This window comes from Calonectris borealis, chromosome 1, assembly GCF_964195595.1.
Source record: "Calonectris borealis chromosome 1, bCalBor7.hap1.2, whole genome shotgun sequence".
Classification (NCBI taxonomy): Eukaryota; Metazoa; Chordata; class Aves; order Procellariiformes; family Procellariidae; genus Calonectris; species Calonectris borealis.
The window spans coordinates 209158215-209184423 of NC_134312.1; the positions used below are offsets into that span (position 1 = coordinate 209158215).

The window sequence follows — 26209 nt, forward strand, 5'->3', positions numbered from 1 at the left end:
AATGTCTTGTAAGTGACACATAAGATTCTTGCAAGGCGAAAACCATCAGTGTTTCCGTAATGACTGGTGTCCTCTGTGTTCATTTAAAGTGAGATTTCTGGAAAACATGTGGTTGCAGGATTGTATCTTTTATCTTTCCCTTTTCATAATGAAAAAAATCTGTCTAGAGCTTTTTGTTACAGAGGAAAGAATTTTAAGTTAATTCTGTCTTCCTGAGTTTGTGGATTGTTTGAAGCAAATAAAGTGAATTGTGCAACTTTTTTTTCTCCTACACTTGTAAAGTCTGAGTTTTGACAAACTTGCCAATTTGAATGACTTGGTTTACATACACTTGGTTTTACATTATCAACCAGCTCCCTCTGCCTCATGAAAGTATCACAGTCCCAATGATCCCTTGATTGCCAACAGTATCTCCAGGCTGTCCTTTTTTCTCCACTTTGTCCTCTTCCTCAAAGTAAAAAATTAATAGCCCTGAGTTACTGTGACCTATAAAATAAAATAGATGCCATTAAGTACTGGTAATTGTGGTGTTTGCTTAGGACTGCCCTGGCTACATAAAAACTTACATTGTAATGGTAATACTTGTCCCTTTTATTGTAACAGCTTAACGTGTTTGGATTTTTGAGGCAGGATCAATGATCTTGTTTCACTTGCACAGATAATAACTGACATTTTAAAGAACAAACCGTGTTGAAAGAATTGCTCATAAATTAATCAGTCTTGGGACCGTGCCTGTGAACTATGTGATAAGGATAATAATATTTGAGCATTGCTACACTTTTACACTTCCTGGGATTGTAGTGTTTTTCGGTCTTCCTCTGAGTTCAATTCTATATCAAGTTTTAAGACTGTGGCTATAGTAATTGGTTCTCTGACGGTACTTAGGAGTCAGAGTATTGTCTTTGGTTGTTTTGTTATATATTGATTTCCCATTTTTGTTTAAGTCTCTTTGTGCTATAAGGAACTATTTTTTTTTTTTCACTGTATAGTTATCTTTTTGTAGTCATCAAGCCAGAGGCTTTCTGCAGCATGAACACATTAAGCACAGTCATGTGTGGATTTGTGAGATGGCAAATGCAATGGAAGGGAAAAGGAAAGGATACACTCCTAGGGAAAAGGCATGATAAGATTTAAACCAAATGGATTTGAACTGTTATTATTCTGCTTGCTGCAAAATTACCACCAGCGCTTGACGTTTTGATCGTGGTGTGCACATAGCACAGAATATTTCCACAAAACAAATTTTGGCAGTTACGGCCACATTAACATTTTTCCAAAAGAAGCAATGAGTTGTGAATAGTGCCAAACTCGGTCTTCTGAATTCCACCATAGGCAACTATTGTAATGTTATATACAAAAAACCTAATACACTTCCACATTGTGCACTACTCTTTATTTATAGGCATTAATTTATATCAATTTAATGGATACAGGACTCAACTCTATCGGAGCTCATGGTTTTTAAAATTGAGTTAACGGTGGTTAATAAGAGTGAAGAGTGAAAAATAAAATAATTTGAATTAAAAGAAAGACAGGCAGGTTCATATTCTAGCATTATTTTGTATGTGTGCTGCAATGATGTGCATGACAAAGTCATAAGGTTATTAGGCACTGAACTCGGGTACAATAGCAGTTAGTCATCTAACCCCCTTACTCTCCGTAGGAAAATTCAAACTCTAATATTTAGGCCTAGATCCATCTTGCTTGCATTCATTTTACCAATCTCTCTCTTTCTGAAAGGAATTTGATCTAAACTGCTCATGTAGATCTTTCAGGTCCTGATTTCATCATTTGTCTTAAGGATGAAACACTTGCTAAAAGTGCCTTGTCTTCCCCTCTGCACTGAGAGTACAGGGGCCCTGAAATGCCTGAGACTCAGTAGGTAAAGCAGAGGGTCAAATTCCCCTATAGAAAAACAGCTATGTGACCATACACAGAGACTCAGTGTTACCATTGTTCAATACGTTTTGTGGTTTTTTCCTACAGGTCCATGAAGGATTCTTGGAAAACAAGACTCCTCCCATAAATGTCAGTGCCACCAGCAGTTCTTCTGAGAAAAGGAGTACTGATTTACGAATATACATGCTGTGTTTTCTGCCATTCATGATTCTCCTGGTCTTTATTCGTGACCTTAAGAGCCTGTCCTCGCTTTCATTGCTTGCCAATCTGTCCATGGCTGTCAGCCTGGTGATCATTTACCAGTATATTGTTAGGGTGAGTATAAAAAAATTTATTATCTTTTTTTTTTTCAGTGTGGCAAGTTGTATTTGTTGCATGTGGCAGTTGGTCTCTGATAGATATATGCTGACTGACAATTTCTGAAAGGCAGAATTGTCTTATATTTAATTGAGGCATCTTAGAATCATAGAATCATACAGGTTGGAAAAGACCTCTAAGATCATCGTGTCCAACTGTCAACCCAACACACCATGCCCACTACACCATGTCCCTAAGGGCCTCATCTACACGTCTTTTAAATACTTCCAGGGATGGGGACTCCACCACTTCCCTGGGCAGCCTGTTCCAAGGCCTGATCACTCTTTCAGTAAAGAAATTTCTCCTAATGTCCAATCTAAACCTCCCCTGGCGCAACTTGAGGCCATTTCCTCTCGTCCTATCGCTTGTTACTTGGCAGAAGAGACCAACACCCACCTCGCTACAACCTCCTTTCAGGTAGTTGTAGAGCGCGATGAGGTCTCCCCTGAGCTTCCTTTTCTCCAGGCTAAACAACCCCAGTTCCCTCAGCTGCTCCTCATCAGACTTGTGCTCCAGGCCCTTCACCAGCTTCGTTGCCCTCCTCTGGACACGCTCCAGCACCTCCATGTCCTTCTTGTAGTGAGGGGCCCAAAACTGAACACAGGATTCGAGGTGCGGCCTCACCAGTGCCCAGTACAGGGGCACGATCACCTCCCTGCTCCTGCTGGCCACACTATTTCTGATACAGGCCAGGATGCTGTTGGCCTTCTTGGCCACCTGAGCACACTGCCGTGTGCTTAATTTAAGGAGGTGCCTTATTACTTGAGACATACTTTAAACATGGAGTTTTACGGTACTTTTGAAAGAAAGGATAATATTGCTGCACTTAAGATAATAAAAATATGTATTGTAATGACTTGAAGTCCTTGAGTGGAAGAATATGTGAATTTTTAGGGGTTGCGCTCAGAACTTGCAAGGTTTTAATCTATCAATGGTTTTGTTGCAGCAGCAGAACAGTTTCAACAGCAACGTTTATTTCTAGTATTTCTCTAGTACAATCAGGAGAAAGTTAAGACTTACCCTTTAAGAATACATATTCTTATGGAGACTTCCATCTCCTGAGAAGTTGAATAGTTCCTGTGTTTTTCTGCGTTGCTGCTGTTTTTCGTATTTGGAGGCATTTCATAATGGAACAAATTAAAATAATGGCTGAAAAAAAATCATGCCTCAAAACCTCTACATTTTTCTTTCTTATGATTTTTGAAAAGTGATAAGTGATAGACACTGTTGCGCACACAATGTAGGTAAGTGGTGAGTGCCACTATTATTTGAGAAAGCTTTCACATGAGTGTATGAAACGAGTGGGAAGCGGAGGATGGGGAGGAAGGCAGAAAAGCCCACGAGAGGTATTGGCTGGGAGAGGCAGGAGAAGTTACATAGAAGAGATTGGAGGAGGTAAAGAGTAATTAATTGTTCTGCAGGAACTCAGCTTGTATTAAAAAGATTTTCTTTTACTGTCCCTTATGGTTATGAAGAGTATCTATGCAGTGTGAAAGCAGATTAGAAAATGCAATACTCTGAGAATAGCATAAGTTTGCAGAAGATTAAGCTTGAGGTGTGAGCTTTCCCTTTTGTTTTAATTGATGCTCACTCATATACACCAGCGTGATACTTTAAATGTGAAAATTTCTAGTGTCAGTAATATGAACCTAGAATAAATGTATCTGCAAGTGTCTGTGTGTGGGTGGGAAGGTGACTATGAATGTATATAAAGGACTAAGTTTGGGAGGAAAACCAGGGATTGTAAATAGCAATGTATACACCACTGTCAACATGTACTAATTTTCTTTCCTATAGCATAACATATCAATCAAAACTGTAGGAACAGCTAAAGTGCTTTACATAGCACGGTTTTGCTTTGTTTTCTTCAGGATATGGTAGATCCTCGAAAACTGCCTCCTATGGTTGGCTGGAAGAAATACCCACTGTTTTTTGGGACAGCAATATTTGCTTTTGAAGGAATTGGTGTGGTAAGTGCTTTTTACTGACTCTTCAAAATACACAAATCTCTGCTAGATGATAGGATACAGGCAGTTTTCCTCCTGTTGTTATTTAGTTGTTTTTGTTGAAGCACTAATCTCCCATGTTGGTATGAAAAGGATTAATTTATCTTGTCAAATAAGGCAAAAATTGAGGGCACAACACAACACTCCCCATCAAAGGGGAGTTTGGTGAATACCAATTGCTACTTGGACACTTGGCACCTTCCCAAATTACAAGAATGTCTTTAGTTCCAGATAGATTGAGACAATACTGTAATAACAACTAGTATCATAATATGCTATGTAATAATATAATACGTAGCTAATAATATGATGGTACTATAATTATAATGATTTAGCAGCTCAGTTTTAGGTGATGAGGATGTAAAAATAGAAATATATTCAGCATCCTTCCTTTCCTTTGGGATCACAGAGTGATTTATTATAAATGTGTTATTATTCCTGCTTCAAACTTGTCTGTAGTTGTGACTTGACAGAGATGGAAGTGATAAGAAAAAGGATAGAAATTTCAGAGTATTTTTTTGATTCATGGCCTTCTGACCATGAACCTCAGTTCCTCATTGTTTCCTGAAAGATGTCAATTAAATAGATTTATCACTCCGAAAATTTGGTTTTTAAAAGTGGATCTTTTAAAATCTCTTATTCACTTATTACTGATTCTCAGGGCTTTCTGATTGCATCTCACGCTAGCAAAGTTTGCAAGATAGTTAGCCCTTTTGTGCCACATAACATATTTTAAAAAGCAGCCGAACAGGCTTCTGGGAATGGTAAGTCATGATCTCTTTAAACTGTTAGGAAATTACTATATACACTTTATTTGTTACTGATACAATTACATACTTCAGCAAGTGTTACTATATGCTTAAAACTAAAAAACAAACAACACCCCCACCCTCCAAAACCCCAACCAAACCAACCTCAAACCAGCATGCAATTAATCTGAAATGATTGTCATTGACATAACACAGGAGAGTTTTGAAATATCTTTTCTTTTCTGGAACTGTCAGCACTGCATTAAACCAGAATATTTTACCCTGCTACTGTTATTATCACTGCCAGAAGAGCTGAATAGGAAAAACTTGTTAACTCCTGTTATGTTACAAAAGTGTGTTTTCACACACGGTATATGTGGATCTAGTGACTGTGAGTCTCCATTTCTCAAACTGTTCTTGACTGTTTCTCAAACTTTGAATTAACTGATGCAGAGGTTTAGCTGCCATATATCTGAGTATATCTGGACATCTTTCCTTTTGTCACCTGGAAGTTCTGTCATAGGAAATCAGCCGTTTGTCTGGGATTGTTTGATGCCTGCAGGTCTTGGGCAAAAAAACCATGCTCAGTGATTCTGATAAATTGGGCTATACTAAGCTTCTTGCTCTTAAATTGTATAGTCTGTCTGGGACAGACTGCACTTACTGCATGCGTGTAAATGCAAGTCATGCGTGATACATACTCCAGTTGTATTAGATTTGTTGCTCATGTACTACATAGCATGTGGGTATGTATTTGTAGCCAGGAAATCCCAAGCAAGAGTCCTGTGAACCTCAGGAAAGTGTGGAAGGCTTACCATTTGCTAGGGTAGTTTATTGAATTATAGGTAGGGAATTGATTTATGGTGATTATTTTCTGGCACATTAGATCCCACATTAGACAGCTTCTTAAATTTACATCAGCAGTAGTAACACTGACTTCCAATGTAAACCTTTAAAGAACTGCCCAGAGCGTTGTGCTTGATTGAATCCCTGGTTGTTACTAATGACATCTTTAAGAACTCCAAACTTTTTTTCTTCTTTTATTCAAGACCATATAATGTAGGGTTCATTTGAATTGTACCTTTAAAACATAAAAATATTGCTTGATATTATTAGATATTAACATTATACGGTTGTTGCGTATATTTCTGTATAGGCTGTCTCAATTTCTTACTTGATCATAATTAACTTACTCTTCAAAGCAAATGAAGAGTGCGTTTTAGTTTTTTCCACTTTGTTACTGGTGTTTACAAACTAATTAAATGTTTATGTTCATTATGCTTTGATATACTTCATGTGTGTGTGTACATTATAGAAGACCATTAAAATAATGTGGCTACCTTTACAAGTTAAAATTATAGCAAAAGTGAAAATCTAGAGCTTAATGTTTCTTCCTTATATGTAGAATGATATTAATATGTCTGTGCCTCTCAGGGATATTTTGAACCTGCATAATGTTTGCTGTGCATTTGTATTGCTGTAGTTGCATGCATCATAGAGAAGGTTTGAAGAAACAAATTATTTTATGGATTTGAATAATCAGTACTAAATAAAGTTGTTTAAGCATGAAATAAATAAGATGAGCGAAGCAAAGTGAGACACACGTTTCCACTTTAAACAGTTAATATTTCATACAATTCTTGGCGATTGATTTAATTGATAACTAGTTATTACAGCTCAGTAAGTTACCATCATATACTGAACTGTGATATATCTGTGTGCTTGTGACCTCTTGCAAATGTGAAGTGAAACACGTTTAAAATTCTTCCATTGAGGTGTAAGCTAATGTAGTGCATTTCAATTCGCGTTACAATGGATTAAGAATATTCACAGTCACTGATTTGTGATAACCTGTTACTCTGTGTCTTAATTACTGTTGTTCTTATATCCATGTGGTTGAAGAGTTCTGATAAGGAAAAGAAACCACACCATTGAATTAGATTGGCTCCTTAGTCTACTCTCTCTGACTACAGGCACTCGAAGTGGATTTCCCTAATCTTGGTCTTGATGTTCGAGACTTCATTTTAGATTTTATTCTGGAATGTCTTGCAAGTAACACTTATTTCTGTGAAGCTATGTGAACATTATGTTATAAACAGAAGATTTAAGGTCTTAATTTTATCAGAAAAGTTGATTATGGTTGATTCATTTTATGCAATGTTAACCTTAAACAGTTATGAGGCCTCATTTTTCCTTTTCCTTGATTTCAAACATACTTTATGCTAATTCACACTGTACTCATCTGGGAGCTGCCAGATTATTGAATGTTATGAACAGGGACAGCAGATGAAATTCTGAGTTTTTGGGGCTAGTTAAGTCATCTTAAGCAGAACCTGACAAGAGAGGAAAAATGCCCTCGCTGTGGTTTCTCTACTACCATTGTTCTGTGTAAAATGGTCTTTCCTGCTAGGAATATTTAAAGATCAACAATTTGAGTAGAGGAATAAATGGTCTACAAGGCACAGTATAAAACAGTGCACCTTAGCTATAGCAGTCAGGGGGATTTATTTTCAAAGATACTTAATTGACTTTGTTTTCACTAACAGGAGAGTGGCTAATGTAGAAAGAAGATAATTGGCAGTTCATAATGCCATACTCAGTATGGAAACATGTTTGTCTGGTTTCTTTGAACCAAATGATAGACTGCAGGGGAAATAATCTAGCACTGATTTTTTTTTCATCCCATGGTTTCAAAAAGCTTTTTATATATGGATTTTTTTTTTTTCTTCTTTTCTTTCAGTTTAGGACTTGTCATCACTTGAAGTATGACTGTAGTTCTTTAGTAACTCTATTAAAATTAGTGAGACTAGTTAAACAGAGGAGTCTAAAGTCCTGTTCACTATGGGGAATGTGATTCAGAGAGGTGCACTGATTCAGCAGATTCCTAGTAAGATTTTCTTCTTGGACTTGGGAGAGAGTATATTTCTCTTTTAGATGGTGAGTGTAGGAACATGGGTTTTGGTTAAACTCTGTCATTAGTTTAGGACTGATTAGCTGTCCCTGTGTAATAAGAAAATCAGCAGTATGGAAGTAATTTGGAGTATCGTTGCTTTCGATCCCCTTAAATAGACTTTAAGAACCTTAATTTTACTGACTTGTGTCTGTAATAGCTCAAAGGAGGAAGGGTAGCCTATTTATAATTGAAATATAGAATCTCAAATAAACCAAGGCAGTGCCTAGACACTAGTACTTGTGTAATACTAAGAGCTAGTTAAACATTTAATCAGCCAGTGTTATAAAAGTATTTTGAGATATTTTCATTAAAATAAAAAATAATTAATATGATGAATTGATGATATTAATATGATGAATTGAGCTATTCATATCTGCCTGTGAGATCAATCTAAACTCTTATTTGATGGCAGAGTTGAACAGTTTTGTCGTTTTGCTAAAGTCCAGGCAAGTTGTTTGTTTGTTGCTACAACTACTACAGCAGAAATAAGGTTAGTGCCATCAAGGGCCTGATTAATGTTAATGCATGCTAAACTCTGATACATGTAACAACAGGATTATAAAGTGCTGCAGTCTTTTGCTTGTACTATTCATTTCTTTGCTCCCCGTTTGAGCTGTCTGTAGAAGTGGGGTCACTGCTGATTGGTATAAGGTATCTGCTGCAAATTGTGAATGTCTTGGCAGCCACGTGCTAATGATTGCTGTGTACTAACGGGAGGAGTTGGCAGCAGGGTTACCCAGTGATCCCTTAATATTGAGTTAGCAAAGAGGAACTGAGAGCTCAGTACTGTTGATCCGGTGGTTATCATTCATAGTGTTGAGAGTCGGTTTGGGATTTCAACACTTGTAAGTTAAGATTTTAAGATCATCAGGGTGACCTTGTGAAAATCGTATTGACTGGTTGCATCAATACAGTTTGTGAAACAATAGTAGCAACAGAAATGCTTCTGAGTGGATACAACAGACCATTTTAGATATTTGGTTTTGGTTTAAAGTGAGGATTTCTGTTCAGAAGGCAATAGTATGTTGATTAGGAGCTGGAGAAACTATATTCAGCACTCTGTGGACCTTTTTGAATACGGGGCTCTGCTAGAGTTGGGAGAATCTGCAGCTGCTTCTTTCCCTCTGTGCGTTAGCTTCTCTCTGGCTGTGGGTTCCCTGTGCCAGATGATGCTACCTGGCAAATCGCGGGGCTGGTGTTCAGGCCACAGAAGAGAAGAGAGTACCAGCACTACTTTTTGAATACAGGAGCTGCAGGTGATATAATGGAGTGAATGTGTCTTTCACAGAAGGTGTAACATTACTTTTTAAGAACCATGTTCAAGAGCCTCTTTCGTATTCCAAAGGTGAGTAGGTCTGTTTTTACAATGAATGTGAAATTTTTGTTATTGAATTAACAAGTAACTTCAGATTGTGCTCCTGAGTGTGCTCAGAATGTAGTTAAACCTCTTGAACATACTTTTCAGAAGAGTGTAAAACCAAAGCCTTTGGGCTTGAATACGTCTGTAGCATTACCATGTGCAGGTAATAGCTTTGCATAATGTTATATAATAGCAGTTACACTTAATGAGTATTTTGTGGTGAAGGCCTGGTTGGCTTTCTTGTCCGAGGTATAAAAACCAAATCCAAATGCGGAAGTGATATTTTAATATAAGCTTCAGGGGGAAGGAGGATGAAATAGATTCGTAACGTTTAAACAAGAAAGATAATTTTTCTTCTCTATTACTTATAAATATGCTAAATTAAGTACAGTTTGTACAATTGAGTATTTTTTTTTTTCTTCCCCTGTTGAGTGCTACAGACTGATTAGCCTATCGAAGAGAAAATATTACTTTCCAACATTAATTTCAGGTTTGGAAAATACGGCTTCTGATGTTTTAGCCTATTACTTGATGGTGTCTATTCAAACTACTTTTGAACTTGGATATCACAGCTTTGCAGTAGAAAGTCGGGTGGTATTTGTATACCAAAAGAGAGGCTCTGGAATTACATTAGGCAGCAGCTAACCAATTCCCGGAGATTTAGAAAAGAGAAAACTAAGTGGATTATGATTTTAAAATGTCGTTATTTGGATTTTGAAAGGGATGCAGATGAGCTTGTTAGGCCTGTGGCTTTGAGATAAAGGCCTCTCATTGTCAAAAAGTCTTTCGCTGGATTAGTATTATCCTTCAAAAAAAATAATGAAACCCAATGGCATTCTTCTGTTGTCTTTAAGACCAGACTGGATTTGTCAGAAACGGACATTTAACAGGTAACATGACATCATCTAAATCTGCTTGGGGCATCTCTAGAAGGTGTTCATTGGTGTTCTTTTGAGATAATGCAAAGGCTTTTATCATCAAAATATAAAAGGTGGGAGTTCTTAGAGGATGTTTTTACATTTGGACACCCAAGTGTAAGTGACTGGATTTGATGACTGTGGAGATGACCTACTTCTGAATGTACGTGGTAAATGTGGACTTTAAATGTCTTGTCAGCAAGACATGTGTTATACTGTGCAAAATCATTTGGTTTGGATGTCTTCTGAAGATTAATGTAAGAGAGGAGGAAAAAGATTATGGGCAAATGTGTAGAAACAGAGAATGTTGTTAGATGTAGCAGATAAAAAATGTTGTATCAGAAACTGTAAAAAAAAAAAAATCATCTGCCATATTCGGCTGAATGTATCAGGCAATTTGATATTACCTCTTTATCAAGTTAAATATTCCGTACCGATATCTTGCATTTCCTGAGTATGGAGAAACTTCCTTTTACCTTGGAGAACCGTTTGTTTGTGCATATTCTAACTTTAATACTTCCTATATTTACAGCGAGCCTTACTAACAGAAATAGAAGACTCCTGAGTATAACTTTCTTTCAGGCAGCATCCCATACCTGGGGGAGTGATAAATAAGCTCTTAAGCGTAAAAAAGCAAAAAGGAAAAAAAAACTCTGGAGAAAATACCAGGCTCAGATGACAAGCTAAGTAGGATTTATATAATTCCTTCAAGAATTGTTAAATCAAGGCCATCAGAATTGGGCAATAGACTGTTTTTTTGTGGATATGAGTAATTCTTTTTCCTGGTGAAACAGATAGGAAACTGCTTTGCTGGAATCTGAGAAGACTGAGTTTTGGAGTGATTGGAATTGCTCAGCAGATTTCAGAAGTAGTGTTCTGTAATGAGAACTTTGCTTCTGGATTTATTTATCTTGTATAAACCTTTTACTATAAAAATTGATGTACAGTCACCATTTGGCTTGCGTCTTTCCTTGGGTAATAGTAGCCACCCTTTTATTTGCAGTCATGAGGGATCTGTTAAGGAAAATTAGATTTTTTGTTGCACTTGTTGCAAAAGAGTGACATTCTGTATCTTCCTCAAGAGAGCGAGCTTTAAAAACGTATCTAGAAGTGATGGAATAAAAGCTTGTTGCTCAAAATACTGCATAAGACTTTTTCTGTACAGTGAAAGGAGATGGACAAGGGCAGGCAAGCAAAACGTAGCAATGTAATAGACATATGATCGTTAATAATGATAATATGATCATTATTTTACTTGGAGGAATCATACTTTTTCTGCAGACAGTTCCCCAGTACGCTGTAGGGTTGTAGATCTATCTTTCAGTGAACAAATGAGTTCGTTGGTACCTTCTGCAGACAAGAAGGAATGGGCCAGGCCTGGGCTGCATTGATTTACTGAGGATTCAATCATCTGTCTTTGGGGGTAGGTGGTAGAATTTACATTTACATACCTTGAATACCTTCGATATCAGCTTCCTCAGCTTTTTTGCTTTGAATGAACAGACCTTTATTTTGTTGCAGTGGGACATGATTATAGATGGATTTTTTTTTTCTGAGTGAATGTTGATAAATACATTGGTTTTAATTTTCCAAAATTCTTGAGTTGTCTGTACCTTAAACTAATCAAAACGTCTGTATAGCTGTCTCTATTACCTGAAATACTTATTTTAAAAGTGTGAGGGATGGAGGATTGCTTCATTCTTGCCTTTTTAGTGGTATTTCCTGAAAAAGGGAAAGATGGCCATATATATTTAAACGTTAAGCATGTCTGCTATTAAGTTATCTATTACAAGATCAGTTTTTAGTGGCCATGACAATTAAATCACAATTTATCTCATTATCTGCGGGCTGAATTCTCTTGTGGGTTTTTTTTGGTCTAGTCATATAAAAGGTACAGTAGAGATTTCTGATTAGGATTAGACAGTCCCCTGCAGCTTAGTTGTAGAAAGACTCAGTGTAGCAGCATATTCAAGGCAAGGAATGAGGAGACAGTGGTATTACTGGGGGATGTTTATACCTACTGCATGCAGCTTGAAATGAAAGGGAAGATACTTTGCATAATGGATGATGGTAGATTAGCCAGGTTATTTCAAAGATTTGATTATGCTTCTTTGCCAGTAAATTATGGGTAGTTTTGACTTCATTTGGTGGATTAAAGGAAGGTGAATTATGCTTTTATGTAAATTAAGAAACCAAAGGTTGACAGTTACTGAAGGAATCAAGTATTAAGTTCCAAGTAAAATAATAGCAGTGACATGTGCCAGTGTCTCAGAAATGATAGGAAGATCTCTGTGAAGCAGGGGGCAGAGAAATGTGAAAAGATTAAAACCTAAAAAATAAAATATAAACAGCTGTTAAGAATACAATAGAACAATAGTTGTAGGTTGCCTGTGAGGAATTGTAAATGGTACTTGCCCTTTATTCTATTGATTTCACATTACTTCAGTTCACATATTGATGTCTAGATTGAATTTCTCATAATAATCACTTTTTCAATTTTTTCACGTATGGCCTATGAAAAATCATAGCATCTTGCTGGAGGTAACAATGTGCATCCATAAAACCACAGAAAAATTAAGTTGGAAAAGACCTCTGGAGGTATTCAAGCCCAAGCTGCTGCTCAAAAAAAGGTCTACTTTTAGGTGGATTAGTTTCCTCTGGACCCTATCCAGCTGAGCTGTGAAAGTGTCTGAGAATGGAGGCTCTACAATCTCTCTTGGTACCCTGTCCCAGCAATTAGCTGTTCTCTTTATAAAATTATTTTTCCTTATGTCCAACTGAAAATTCCCCTTGTTGCAACTAGTGGCTGTTGCTTCTCATTCTTTGACAGTGCACCTCTTAGAAATTGGCTTGGTCTTCTCTGCAAGCCCTCTCTTCCTTTGGTGAGCTGAAGGCTTCAAGGAGATTCCCTGCCCTAGCCTTCTTTTCAGGATGAGTTAACTCAGCTTTTTTTTCCGTTTATAATCGCCAGAGAATTAACAGATACTCGCTGAATGAACGTTTTTATTACTGGTCCAGGCCCAAATGCTACCTGTTTGTAGGAACTCAAGAATGGGAAAACTTGCCTGAACATGAAGGGAAAAATTGCCTGTAATTTGCATCCTTCAAAGCCCTTAATAAGGAGGTATGTTAAAAGAATCTGAGTGCAACTGAGAACAAAAGAATCTGTCCTACCTGGCAGTTTTTGATGTGAAATATAAAAAGATGACTTGATAGGTACTGTACGGACACAGAAGCTTAATTCATTTAGAGGAATTAACATATTTTGTCTGTGTGACAGTAAAGTAATACTTCTTGCCACCTCTCCTTTTGTATTTTTTCTACTTCTCAACACTATCATTTAAAAATTGATTTAAGTTTTGAAATTCTTCCTGGTTTAAATTTTGCATTCTCTACCAGACTAAGTTAACAGTGCAAGCTCATATTGCTTTCTGGAGGAAAAACGTTGGCAGTGGAGGCTCTGACTTATATAAAGAGGCTCCTCAGTTAAGATGTTTAATGTATTTTAATTGAAGATGAACGAAAATTTGGAAATGCCTCCGAATGTGCATCTTTTTAGAGATCTCTCTGTTCCCAAGTGTAAAATGACTTCTTCAGGATTTCTAGTGTAGGAGAAATATAACAACGTGGGATGGATTGGCAGTGCTGATACTCAACGATAGGTCAGGAAGTGAATATCAATGGGTGACCAGGAGGAAAGGAAATAATACAGCAGCAATTCAAATACCAATTTGTTTGTTAATTAGTGGATGAAATCTGCTTTCTTCATAATTTACATTGGTTAAATTGAAAATAGTAAATATTCAGTCATCTAAAAAGCAATTTTGTATGACGGACAGTAGCTTTTACAGGGCAACCCTAAAAAGACGACAAGCTTGTTTAATTACACTGTCATACTGTTAATCGAATATAACCTGCATGTCTATGGAAAGATAAGCTGAACTGCGGTCTTCATTCCACTGACTATATTGACTAGCTCTTCGTTAGTGATCTTCATTACAGAAGCTTAGACATTTTATTTTTATGTAGGCATACAAAATTAGGTGTTTTAATCTTGAACTATATCCCATATGGATATGAGTGTACAGTTCTTCTGAATGACGTGGGGAAAGTATGCTTGTCTAGGACCACCCACGTACCTTCAGTTTGTGTCTTAACGAAGACATAAAAGGATCTGTAATGCTGAAATTCAAGGTGGGAAGAGCAGCATGTGAGCTTGTTACTTGGATTTCCTGCCTTGCCTGGAAATTGTGTGTTGGTGACTGAAAACTTGTTGGAACTTACTAAGTATATTTTTCTATACACTATGTAGTACATGTAAAAGGCAATCTCTCCAGCAAACTGCATGCAGTAATGGTTGTAATGCCTGTATCTTCACTTTGAAGTGATGGCAGGCCCAGCAAGCTCACTTGGCTATAGTTCAGGCTCAAAGCATTACGTTTAGGAAAAGCGGTGCTTAGTGTGCCTGTCCCTGTCTCTGTCAGAAAAATGAAAAAGAGCATGGGTCCACATTCTGGCAGCTGTGGACTCGAGCTTCCTATCCGGGGAGAGCCGAGACTGAGCATGAGCTTGTGTGTCAAGCGTGTGCATGGTAGGTTTGTCTGTGATGGAGACTGACAGTGCAGACATACCTAATAAAAATAGGAGAATTACCCTTGGATTCTGAACAATTCAGTTAAAAAAAAATCAATAAATAGTGTTGCTCATATTGCCTGTGTATTTTTATCTGGGCACTATAAGTTTCTCTTGTCAGTTTTTCTAACCTGTGAATATTGCTTTATTTTTCCACACCGGTGCTGTTTTTCAACCAAGATAGGTACTTTTCAGTAATTGAACGTTTCTATTGGGTCCATAAAACATTGCGATTTTCCAGGCTGTAAAACATTATTGTAGAGTAATCTTTATTAATAGCATCACCTAAATTTCAGAAATTGGCTTTGAAAGGGGGGAGAAAAGTAGTCGTATTGTGAGGACATAAAGTGTAATTGATTCTCCCTCTATTTCCAGGTACTCCCATTGGAAAATAGAATGAAGGACACCACGCGTTTCCCACAGGCGCTGAATATTGGCATGGGAATAGTCATGACCTTGTATATCTCATTGGCCACTCTAGGGTATCTGCGCTTTGGGGATGAAATCAAAGGCAGCATAACTTTAAACTTACCACAAGATATATGGTAAGTGCATACGTGACTTAAAACCAGTAATGTAGAAGGCAGAAATGTTGCAAAGGTTTTTCCATGCCTCAGTGCTGTCATGCTTATAATTGATAGATGCTCAAACTCTTTTAAAAGTATACTATATATACTATCTCTGTGCCTTGTACAGTTGAGCTATGATCCTAGCCAGCTCAAACTCTTTTAAAAGTATACTATATATACTATCTCTGTGCCTTGTACAGTTGAGCTATGATCCTAGCCAGCAATTTCTTGCATATTAAAAGGAATTGCATATGGAAACAGATCAATGATCTTTATAGTTAAGTATTCCATCTCTAGCAGGAGCTAGTTCCAGGTGTATTGGAGGAGGGAATATGCAGTTTGCAACCAGCTGTATTGCAGTTCTGAAACCAGTTAGTTTTACCTGGATATCCTGGTAACATAGTGGCCTTTTTTAGTGGAGTCACTGAGTTTAGCAGATAAACAACGAGAATAGAAGAAATCAAAGCTGAATAGATTTGTAGTTCAGATGCAAGTCCATGGATAATGTATAATAATAGCTTCCTATCAGGAAAATGAAGCTTATGCTTGCCAGTGTCTCAGGGATATTATAATTTTTGTTTAACTTTTTTTTTTTTAATGCTACGAGAGCTCCACATGTCACGTGCTGAAGAAGCACTGAAGACTATTTCAACTCGTGCATAGTTTGTTCTGTATCTGTCTATGGATGGATATGTACTGTAACTATTAATTTAAATATAACTCTTAATTTTTTTAGTACCTTTATGTCTGATGGGCCTAAGATTAGGTATATCAGCAGGGCACAAGTGTAAAAGCTGAAAAGTATTTTAATGTTTTCATTCTGATCAAGTAATGTCTTACATGTTAGATGCTTGCATCAACTTGTTGTTCGGTGTCTGTTGTGGTAGCGTATTGAAGTAGTGAAAACTCAAATTATGTGAAACAAAAACTGCTTTGCTGAACTGAATGCTGACTCCTTTTTTACTCTTTGAAAAAGAGAAGAACACATTTAAAGAATGTTCTTAATTTTCAAGTGTTACTTTTTCACTCTTTTTTTCCCTTTTCATTCCTTGGAGTCAGTGAGAGCTATGCATTTTTAATATTCTTAAAAAGTTTTGTTTAACTGCCTGGCTGATTCCAATGATAAATACATGAAATGACAATAAAATGTGTCTTGAAGGATGAAAGGTTTTTTTGTTGCTAGAATTTTCATGTCTTGGTTGTTGCTTTTTTGCTTGTTTTGTTTTTGTACTGCTATTGTTGAAAAACGGAGATTTGGGCCTCAGTTTTTTGCCTGTGTTGTGTTTTTTGTGGGTTTGTTTTTTTTTTTTCCTATTTTTTCCTGTGGTTCTATTTTTTGGGGCATATTGCTCATGATATATATTTAATTGTGTCCTTCCATTGGACATACATATTAATTAAAAACACCAGAAGTCTTCAAACATTTACTGCATCCATTCTGTCTATATGATGCATCTGAAAGCGAATATACTTCTATTTGTAATATTAATGGTATTGCTCGTTGTTGATATGATTTGTAAAAATTTTGTTTTAAATTGTAGCTCTGGGTTTATTTGTGCCTTAAGAGAAGTGCTCTTAAAAAAGGAGGAGGGAGAGGAATGTGGAATGAGGTGAGGTTGCTCACTCAGTTGCTTTTTATTGTGCTCATGCAAGCAACAGGATGAACTTTATTCTGCTGTAATATTCTGTTTTACTCTGCAGCCCTGCTGTCTAACAGGGCTGTTCAAATACGAGTTTTCAAATAGCTCTTGGCTACAGTGCAGATGTGATGAGAAGATGATATTTATCCTGATGGCTTTACAGACCTAATGCAAAGAAAGAGATAATAAAAGAGATGGAAACTGGTGTTCTATAAGGGGAGAATTGGCCTTATAAGTTTAATAACCTCAGAGCTGCTCAGGGCACATATGTAGAGATAACAGAGGCATCTGTTTTCTTCTTACCCTGGAGAGTACCCCAGAGCACCAAACAAAATTAGGAGAAGCAGCTCAGTGGTACGCCCACAGGTTGTGATGTACGGTGCTATTGCTGTGCAGTACTGTGAGTCTAACTAATACAACACTGATGAGCAAATGTGTGCAATTAACTGTGCTAGCAAAACAAATTTCCAGTGAACCATATGACAATATTTTGTTATTTGGTCCTCACATAAAAAGCCAGTAAATGGCTGGATTGAACTAGAGAAACGCAAGGAGCGGATGAGTTTTTATAAGAAAGCGATCATGCGAAAGAGCCTGGAATGTAGCTAAGCAGTGAGACTTGGCTTATGTGTTTAATTCCAGCTGGACAATCCCTGTCTTAAAAATAAGCCTTTCCTGATAAAGAAAATTAAAATTCTGCTGCTTTCTGAGTTTTATTTGATGTTCTTGCAGATGAATTGGCCAGAAGGCATACACAGGCCCTAGGCCAGTTAAGTCTTTAATTTAAATTATTTAATTTAAGTTATTTAATTTAAATAGAAGACTGCTCATATTCTTAAAGACATTCTGCTAGGTTGGAGCTTTTGGAGAAGAGACTTGTTGCAGTTCTAGTTTAGATTGTGTTTTGGAGTACAAATTGTCGCTCAGCATATTAATTAATTAATTCTAATATATTAATTAGAATATGTTGAAAATTGACTTTATGAAAAGAGAGTAGTTTTCAGCTTGTTTTTGCTGATCTTTAACAACAACTCATTTCTGGAATCAAAGAATTCTATTTTACTGCATTAAATCTTTCTTTTTACATGCAGTTATGTTTAGCTGTTTTGAATATCTTAGTAATTGTTTTTCATATCCTCAGAAGTATGCAGAGTACCTAGTGACATGAATCTTTTTACTCAGTTCGTTGCTGACTGAAGAGAGGACGCACAGGCACAGAGTATAGTTTATCTGATTTATTCGTGATCACGAGGTGCCTCCTGACCCAAGCCAAGGAGGGGCACCATTTGCCTAAAACAGCACATATTTATAGTCAAAAAGTGCATCAATTCGATGCACTTCAAATTGATGACCATCAGTTCGAACTAAGTCCTGCGACATCTGCAAATACAGATTATGGGAAATTCTGCTTTAGTAGAATTGGGGTCTCATACAATCATAGAATGGTTTGGGTTGGAGAGAACCTTTAAAGATCATCTATTCCAAATCACCCTGCCATGGGCAGGGACATCTTTCACTAGATAAGGTAGCTCAAAGTCTCATCCAACCTGACCTTGAACACTTCCAGTGATGGGGCATCCACAGCTTCTGTGGACAACCTGTTCCAGTGTCTCACCACTCTTATCGTAAAAAATTTCTTCTTTGTCCTTGGGTGGGGTCTCATCTTCCCGAATCCCAAAGGTTAACTACCATGCAAATATTATAGCATATTAAAGTTCAACAAGATGTTACAGGGTACTAGTTCAAGTGGAAGCTTAATGCCCTATTGGGTCTAGCTGTATTGATATGCAAGTTTTGTTACACAAGTTTCCAATTTTTTCCCCTTAAAAGAGGTACAAAAAAATCTAAAATGTAGAATTGAAGAGAAGCAGACTTCAGTTAACTTCTTTTAGCACATATGAATGATTTACAATTTTTTTAAAAGAGCCATCTTTATCCGATTGGACTATAATATTAAATTACTAGTAAAATCACTTTAATAATATAAAAATTGTTTCCTAATTTGAAAAATTTGAATCCTTGTAGAGCTAGAAAAATAGTTAGTGTAATGGAGATACTTACTTTGAACTACTGTGTATTTAAAGTTTTGAATCCTGTTTTTGAATATCTTTTAAAAATTATTTTTGTAAATGTTTGGGGTGATCTGAAGCCTGAGTGTTACAGGCTAATTGTGGGTAGCTGGTCAGTTTTTGTTAACCAGCTAAAATCCATCTAAGCTTCTGGAATAAGGACAGTGATGCAGAGCTGATAGAAAAGCGACTCTGTTTTTCCTTCTAAATTTCTTAAAACTGCTCAGCAGTCAAAAAGGAGTATGTCACAAAAGCAGTGACTTCTAAACTAGCTACACCGTTATGTCACCATGTAAAGTGATGTAATAGTTTTTCTGTGTCTTTGAATATGCCTTTGGGGCTTTATTGAGGTGTGTACAGTGATGGTCAAACCTTTGATACAAATAATTTAGGACCTGCTAGTCAAAGTGTATTTTTCTTTTTTCCCCATATATTTTATTCCTTCTGTATATTTGTTCAGCTAATAAAAAAGCTGATTTTATTAGCAGTCTTTTGGTATCATCAAAAATTGAAAACTTGATGAACTGTCTTGCAGTTGTGAGATGAGAAGCATGTAAGCCTGGACTGAAAGGGCTGTTCAAGTTCATCAGCTGTATTCCTCTGCTCAAAACACTCCAGTGTACCGAAACCATTACTGACTGTGTGTTCAACACTTCCTTCAAAACGTTGAAGGAAGGGTGATGGAGGCATCCTGTTGTGGTGGGAAAGAGCTGAGCTGTATGGATACAAATTTTGCCATGCTGAGCCATTTGGCCACAGGACGAGGAACCAAAAGCAATCCTGGCTGGATTTTATTTACTAATAACAGATACAGGCTATGATACTCGAAGGGAGTACGCTTTGAGTGACCCCTGCCAGGCTTTGAGAGATACAGAGACAAAGGTCCGATTTGTTCTTTCCCTACTCTTGCCACTGTTTTTTCTTTTCTTACTGTTGCAAGTTGCCTTTGCTTTCTGGTTGCAGTTGAACCTCTTTTTGAGGACTGAAGCAAAAAAAGGACTCGGTGCTTTGGTCTGCTCAGCATCATCTTTTGTTATGTCATTTATGAGAAATATTTCCTCTTTCATTTGTGAACACATAACACCCCATGGCAAATGAACCAAACTTTACCCAAAAGCTTTGATGGTGTTCTTATTTGCATTCTTAGAAACAAAATCATACCAAGAGACTCATAACTTGTGTCAGTTGGCTGTAAGCAGACCTATGACAAATGCTTGTAGTTTATGCAGCATGGATTAAAAATGCATCTAAATTTAAAACTCTTGGTGGCATGGATAATTCTTTGTCACTTGTTCATTCACCACAAGTTACAGTGGTAGAAGTGTCCACACTTCTTTTTTTTTGGAAGATTTACTCTAGTTGTTTGAGAACTTAACAAAAGTTCTCAAAGTAATTTCTCTGAGACCTTCTCTTGGAGTAGACCTGCAGATATTTTGTTTACAGAAAGCTGGAGATGTAAGAAAACCTTCAGACAGATCATGAAGGAAAAAACAGTAATGCTATAACCATATAGCAACGGATTGCACTGTGTTAAGATAAGTGAGATAAGAGCATGAGCATGATATCTAAAAAACCTTAACTATCTTGGGGAAAAAAAGGAATTTATTTATCTAAAATTTGGCAAGACAGTGCCAATATATGGGTTATTTTCCAACATACGTAAGGAAGCAAGATGCACAAGTCCATGCAAAATTGTATTGAAGTTAGACTGCCAGCCCATTCAGGCATTTTTAAAAATACATTTTCCTTATTTTATACCTGAGCCTCACAGCCGCTTTTATTATATTTCTTACTGAGATACAGTTTATCTGAGAGTAGATGTGAATTTTTTTCCGTGTTTTTTTTTGTCTTCACCTTTGATATAACTCTTTTTTTCTAATAAATACTAATAATCTTTTCCTTTACGCACAGGATAGGGTTTACGGGTTCAGCACAGATCTGAAAAAAAACACATAAAGATTAAAGCTGGATGATCTGAAGTCAGTTAGTATCTTTGGAATAGTAAAGAGTATTTTGAACGAATTTAGGCAAAAAGAAGTTAAATGTAGCTGAGCTTTATATTGTTTATAAAGAAACTGTCCACTATGTTGCACTTTCTGAACATTTTTATCTATACTTTGATGACATGCAGAGTGGAGTAACACTAGGATGGAAAGAGATTAATGAGAATAGAAATTCTTCCCTCTTCTTAAAATGTAGCTTGTGCCTTTTACCAGTACGCGTAGAGATAATTTTGCTTTTAATGTAACTGAATTCTTGGAGTGGTGCAAGACCGCAGCTTGTCTTTGTCTGGCACAGAATTTAAAACCATCCGGAAGTAGCTTTTCAACAAAATACAGAGTCTCTTAAAAAAAAATTATCTTGATGCCTAGAATGTTTGTCTAGTTACAGCAGCTCTAGTCCTGTATGTTAAGAAAGACATCCCTGCATAAAAATGATTCTACAGGAGCATACCTTCTTTTTCCAATTCCTTTTTTTTTAGTAATGTATCCTGCCAATCCACCACTGGCATAAGGTTGGCACAATTTGGAGCTGTAGAACTCGGTACTCTGTTGTACTGCTATGAACCCTATGAAATTCTGGTACAAAACAGTGTTTTTTCCTATCATTACTGACTTTAAATATCAGGGCCATTACTTATACTTCCATCACCTCATATTTGACACAACCCTACACTAAACTTTGGTTGTGTGTTACTCCTTTTTGACATGGCACAGTAATTTAATGGTGTTCTGTACCTAGTACTTTTGAAGAGGAGGGAGTGGACAGCAAGCAAATTTGGGTATTTTCTAGCCTTGAAGGTACACCTTCCAATTTTAATAAATTTCCTGAGATGTCCTCTTCCCAATGTGAAAAGTCTTGTTAGGAACACTTTGTGAATATGCAGAAATCTGGAAGATACTGGCTTTGGTCTTTAAAATGGCCAATGTTTACTTCCACTGTGAAAGGTTTATCAATGTGTAGGTTATATTTGATGTGAATTTGGAATTTTCTTTTCCCAAATAACTGCCTGCTGTATAACCTGCTCTTCTTTAAGTTTATTGATATGTGATTACATGATACTGATTTTTTGTGGGTTTTTTGGGTACATATTTTGGCAGTATCTGCTAGATCTTATGCTTACCTTCTGCAGTTTCATAGGCAGTTATAACTGTTGCAAGCAGATAATGTTATGTTTTTGTTTACTGGGAAAATACACCCCCACACCCCCACTTCCCTCCCCTCCCTTAGTGCCATGTGGCTGTAATGATACTTTGAGCATCAGACAGAATCCCACTACCATTCGTGAAAGTGCCTAACATATTGTATCTTTTTGCATTTTTCCTTCAGTTGATTGTGATCATCATCATCATCATAACTATTACTAATTTTTGCACCTCTTTTTATTTTGTTGGAGAACTTCATAGCAAGGTATTAAAACAGAATAGAACGTAATCTGTGTAACATTTAGTTTTCTATAACAGAATGACTGGTTTGGCTCTGAAAACTGGAACTGTGGCCTTCATAAGTGCATATAGTTTTGGAAGCAATAATTGATATGCAGGAAGGGCATCAAAGCTGTCTGGAAAAAATGACTTCTCTAGGATTTTCTCACACAAAATCACCACACTGCTCTTAAACAGAGACTTCATTGCTTAGATCCCAATTACAGTTATTTGTCTTCAAACAGATTTTTATTTTTCTGTGAGTGCTTATGTTACTAAGGTGTTTTTGATTGTGTTAAGAACTGGTATTCCATTTTGTGTTTGATCAATTGTTACCTGATAGCAAAGACTGATTGTCAAAATGATAGTGCATGATCAGTTTTCATCTTCATTAAGAAACACAAACACGATTACTTGAATTTTTGGTTTCCCACACATTAAAATACTTCTGTTGTATTGTTTTGCCCATTATTGCAGCTTCTCTGTTAAAGAAATAACTTGGCAAGAGAGGGATGAAATCCTGTACATGTAATATGGCTTTTATTAGTATAGTAAGTTGTGTTAGTATAATAAATTAGTATAATTAGTATAATATGATCACTGACTGTGTCTTGGCTTATCTCTTGAAATGAGTAGTGGCTACATTCTGTCATTGTGGCCTTCAGCCTACTACGTAAGGAGTCTGTAAATCACATTCTGGCTCAAAGCACGTCTGTAGACCCGCAGTTTGTGGAGAGACTGGGATGCTGGAGAGCGTGCGGTAGCATTGGATTTCTTCTTTCTATTTTCCCCCACTGTGGAGCCTGAACACGGTCACTGAACACTCCTAGGCTTGGGGTCTTGGAAGCTATAAATAACAGCTTTGTGGGATTTGAGCTGATTTTTAGTTTCGTGCAGGCTGCCTAGTGTTGATTTAGTTGTGTTGTCTAATGGGCAGGGAATTCTCAGAGTGAGTAGAAAAACCCTGGCATTGCACGTGTCAGAAGCAAAATTTGAACCTATTGCTCTGAAAATCCAAATAATCTTTCTGTCCACACCTTCCTTCTGTTTGGAGGGAGTTGTTATATTTATGATGTGTTTTTTGATGTACAATTTTAGAAGAAAGCCACCGTTGTTAACCAAAAATAGTCTTAGGGAAAAAAATTATAGTCACTTTACCAGTCTTTTTAGTTAACAATTCAACAACTGTGGGGATTTTTGTAAACCTTAAAGTGAAGGGGGAAAAAAAAAAAAGCACTGAACAGGTTATGTTTTAATAGGCCTTGTTAAATACTCTGAATTTACATACAGGTATGTAAATTCATACATTAGAAATGTGGGGCTTTGCTTGCTTAGCCATTAATGAATTCTCAAATGTCATATGACAGAAAATTCTTTAAAAGAAAAAAAAATTAGCAAGCTAATTTTTTAAATTAAGAGTTTGCAACTTACATGAACATGTGTAAATGTTTTGAACAGGTTATATCAGTCTGTAAAAATTCTGTACTCCTTTGGGATTTTTGTGACCTATTCGATTCAGTACTACGTCCCTGCGGAGATCCTCATTCCAGCTGTCACCTCCAAAGTGGAGCAGAAGTGGAAGTTACTCTGTGAGCTTGTGGCGAGAGCACTATTAGTCTGCTCAACCTGTAAGTATGTGCAGAACATCCATAAAAAAGCTTGCTATTACACATTGTTGGGGCTTGCTTATTTAAATACATGTTTTTTTACTTATTTTTCCAGAGGCTAGCAAACCTGAAATTTTGTTTCAGTGATTCAGTATGTTTTGATTGTCATGAACAAGTGAATCTAATGTTATATTTGTATTTTAACCACACTTTTTTTAGTAGGTGTGACCAAGTATTTGACAACCATATCTTTTGCCAATAATACTCTAAAGCTGCCAACTTGAAAATAATTTTCTTAGAATAAAAGTTTTTAAGTAATAGACACACATTGCTGTTTCATGTCAGTGTTTCTCTATGTGATCTGCAGTACATGCTGCTCGTGGAGAAATTCTTTTTCTGTTTTGTTAGTCTGAGGGTTAAGCCTGAGGTGTGCTGCTCTGTATCCATACAATAGCACTGGCAAACGTGGGTGCCTGGTCAGAGTGTTCATGCAGGGCCACTTATTTTAGGTGATAATGCTCCAAAGTAGTTTTGCACCTCTGCAGTCAATGTCTGTTACTCCTTTTGTTTTTCTCACTTGTCCGCTACTGTTCCCATCCCTCCTACTGTGTCCCTGCCTTTCTCACAGTGAGTCTAGGTACCACAGACACTAGTAGTAATCAGCAGTGCTCATGGAATGGGGAGCATGGTCTCATCTAGGAATCGATATTCCTGAAGATAATGAACTGAGGAAGTTTAGATTTGTCTTTACAAACTCACATCTAAAGTGCTGAATAACATAAGATGCTTTTCTCAAAGATGTTATAAAAAAGTTGTTTGCAGTATAAAGCTGGCTTCTTGGCTCCTCCATTTGTACTGAAATGAGCTGTTTACCTTAAAAAAAATCAAAACCGCCAAACAAGCAAAAAATGCCAAAACTTGTTTTTTAGGGGGAAAATATTGATGAAAAAGTAGAGTTTATTTTTTGTTGGCTCCCTTCTCTTGGTGAGTACTGACCAGTGGCTAATGTGCTGGACGGCAGCTAATAATTGTCTGTTGTCAAAGAGAACTTGAACATCCAGTGAGACGTTTTTAAGGTTAAGCCTGTTGAGATAAACAGTTTAATGTTGGTGCAATTTAATTACTGCAGTAAGCAAAGGGAAATACCATTGATCTAATAACTTGCTGATCTCAAAATACATCTGCTATGTGAAATTACAAAAAAACATAATGTGAAAAGCTTTCTTGAATAACGAAGTGCAGATCTCCTGAAGCACTATATAGCCTGTGTTCTTCTTCCAGTGTTCTTCATAGCAAACCTATTAAGATTTTAAGATTGAGGATAGATGAATAGCTCTTGTAATACCTGAGAGACATCTAGGTGAAGATGCTTCAGGATCCAAAATGCTTTTCAGTGTCTCTCCAGGATCCGAGTAAACTCTCCAGTATTAACCATATTTTGGTGTCATGAGGCCCTCAAGTCCCACTCATCCTTTATTGTGCTTTATGTGCCCCTTATAACCTGCCCTGGTAACAATACCACAATACATTTGAAAAGCTGAAATTCTTGTAGATCCAAACTGTTGTTTACAGCTGAAGGTTTCGAGAGTTTATAGGTGAAAAAGATGCTTTCAGAGATGTGTCTGATGAGAAGAGCCTGTGGCGAATAGGTCTAAAAGCACATTTGCCTGTTTGACTTCAGGAAATTATAAATGACTCCATGGTATTCAGCCTTTGTTTGTTTGGTTGGTTTTTTTTCCTCAATTTTATTGTTGAGCTTTGTAATTACTGGGAAGACAAAACTGGGGAACAATCTCCAAGAAAAGGAGGTAGAAAAAGAAAGAGAATTAGCTTTAAAATCTGGAAGAGGAGTCTGTGAAAGGTAAAAAGAAATGGAAGCAAATCAGAGGTGGGTTCCTTGTGAGCAGGACTTGAAAATGGAGCGGTTGTCTATTGGGTATAATTAACTACAGTTGGGTGAATTGGGACAGAAAGAATCTAATCCAGCATGAATTGTGGTGGATCCCTTTTTCCCAGAGGTATGTTG

General features: G+C 36.8%; 1 protein-coding gene across 1 annotated transcript in view; it reads left to right on the forward strand.

The window, feature by feature from the left end:
- SLC36A4 (solute carrier family 36 member 4) overlaps window positions 1-26209 on the forward strand; it is a 102883-nt gene that overhangs the window by 27729 nt on the left and 48945 nt on the right. Inside the window, 4 exon segments of the mRNA XM_075140135.1 lie at window positions 1987-2214; window positions 4128-4226; window positions 15249-15418; window positions 24035-24204. Of these exon segments, the coding sequence (XP_074996236.1) occupies window positions 1987-2214; window positions 4128-4226; window positions 15249-15418; window positions 24035-24204 (667 nt within the window).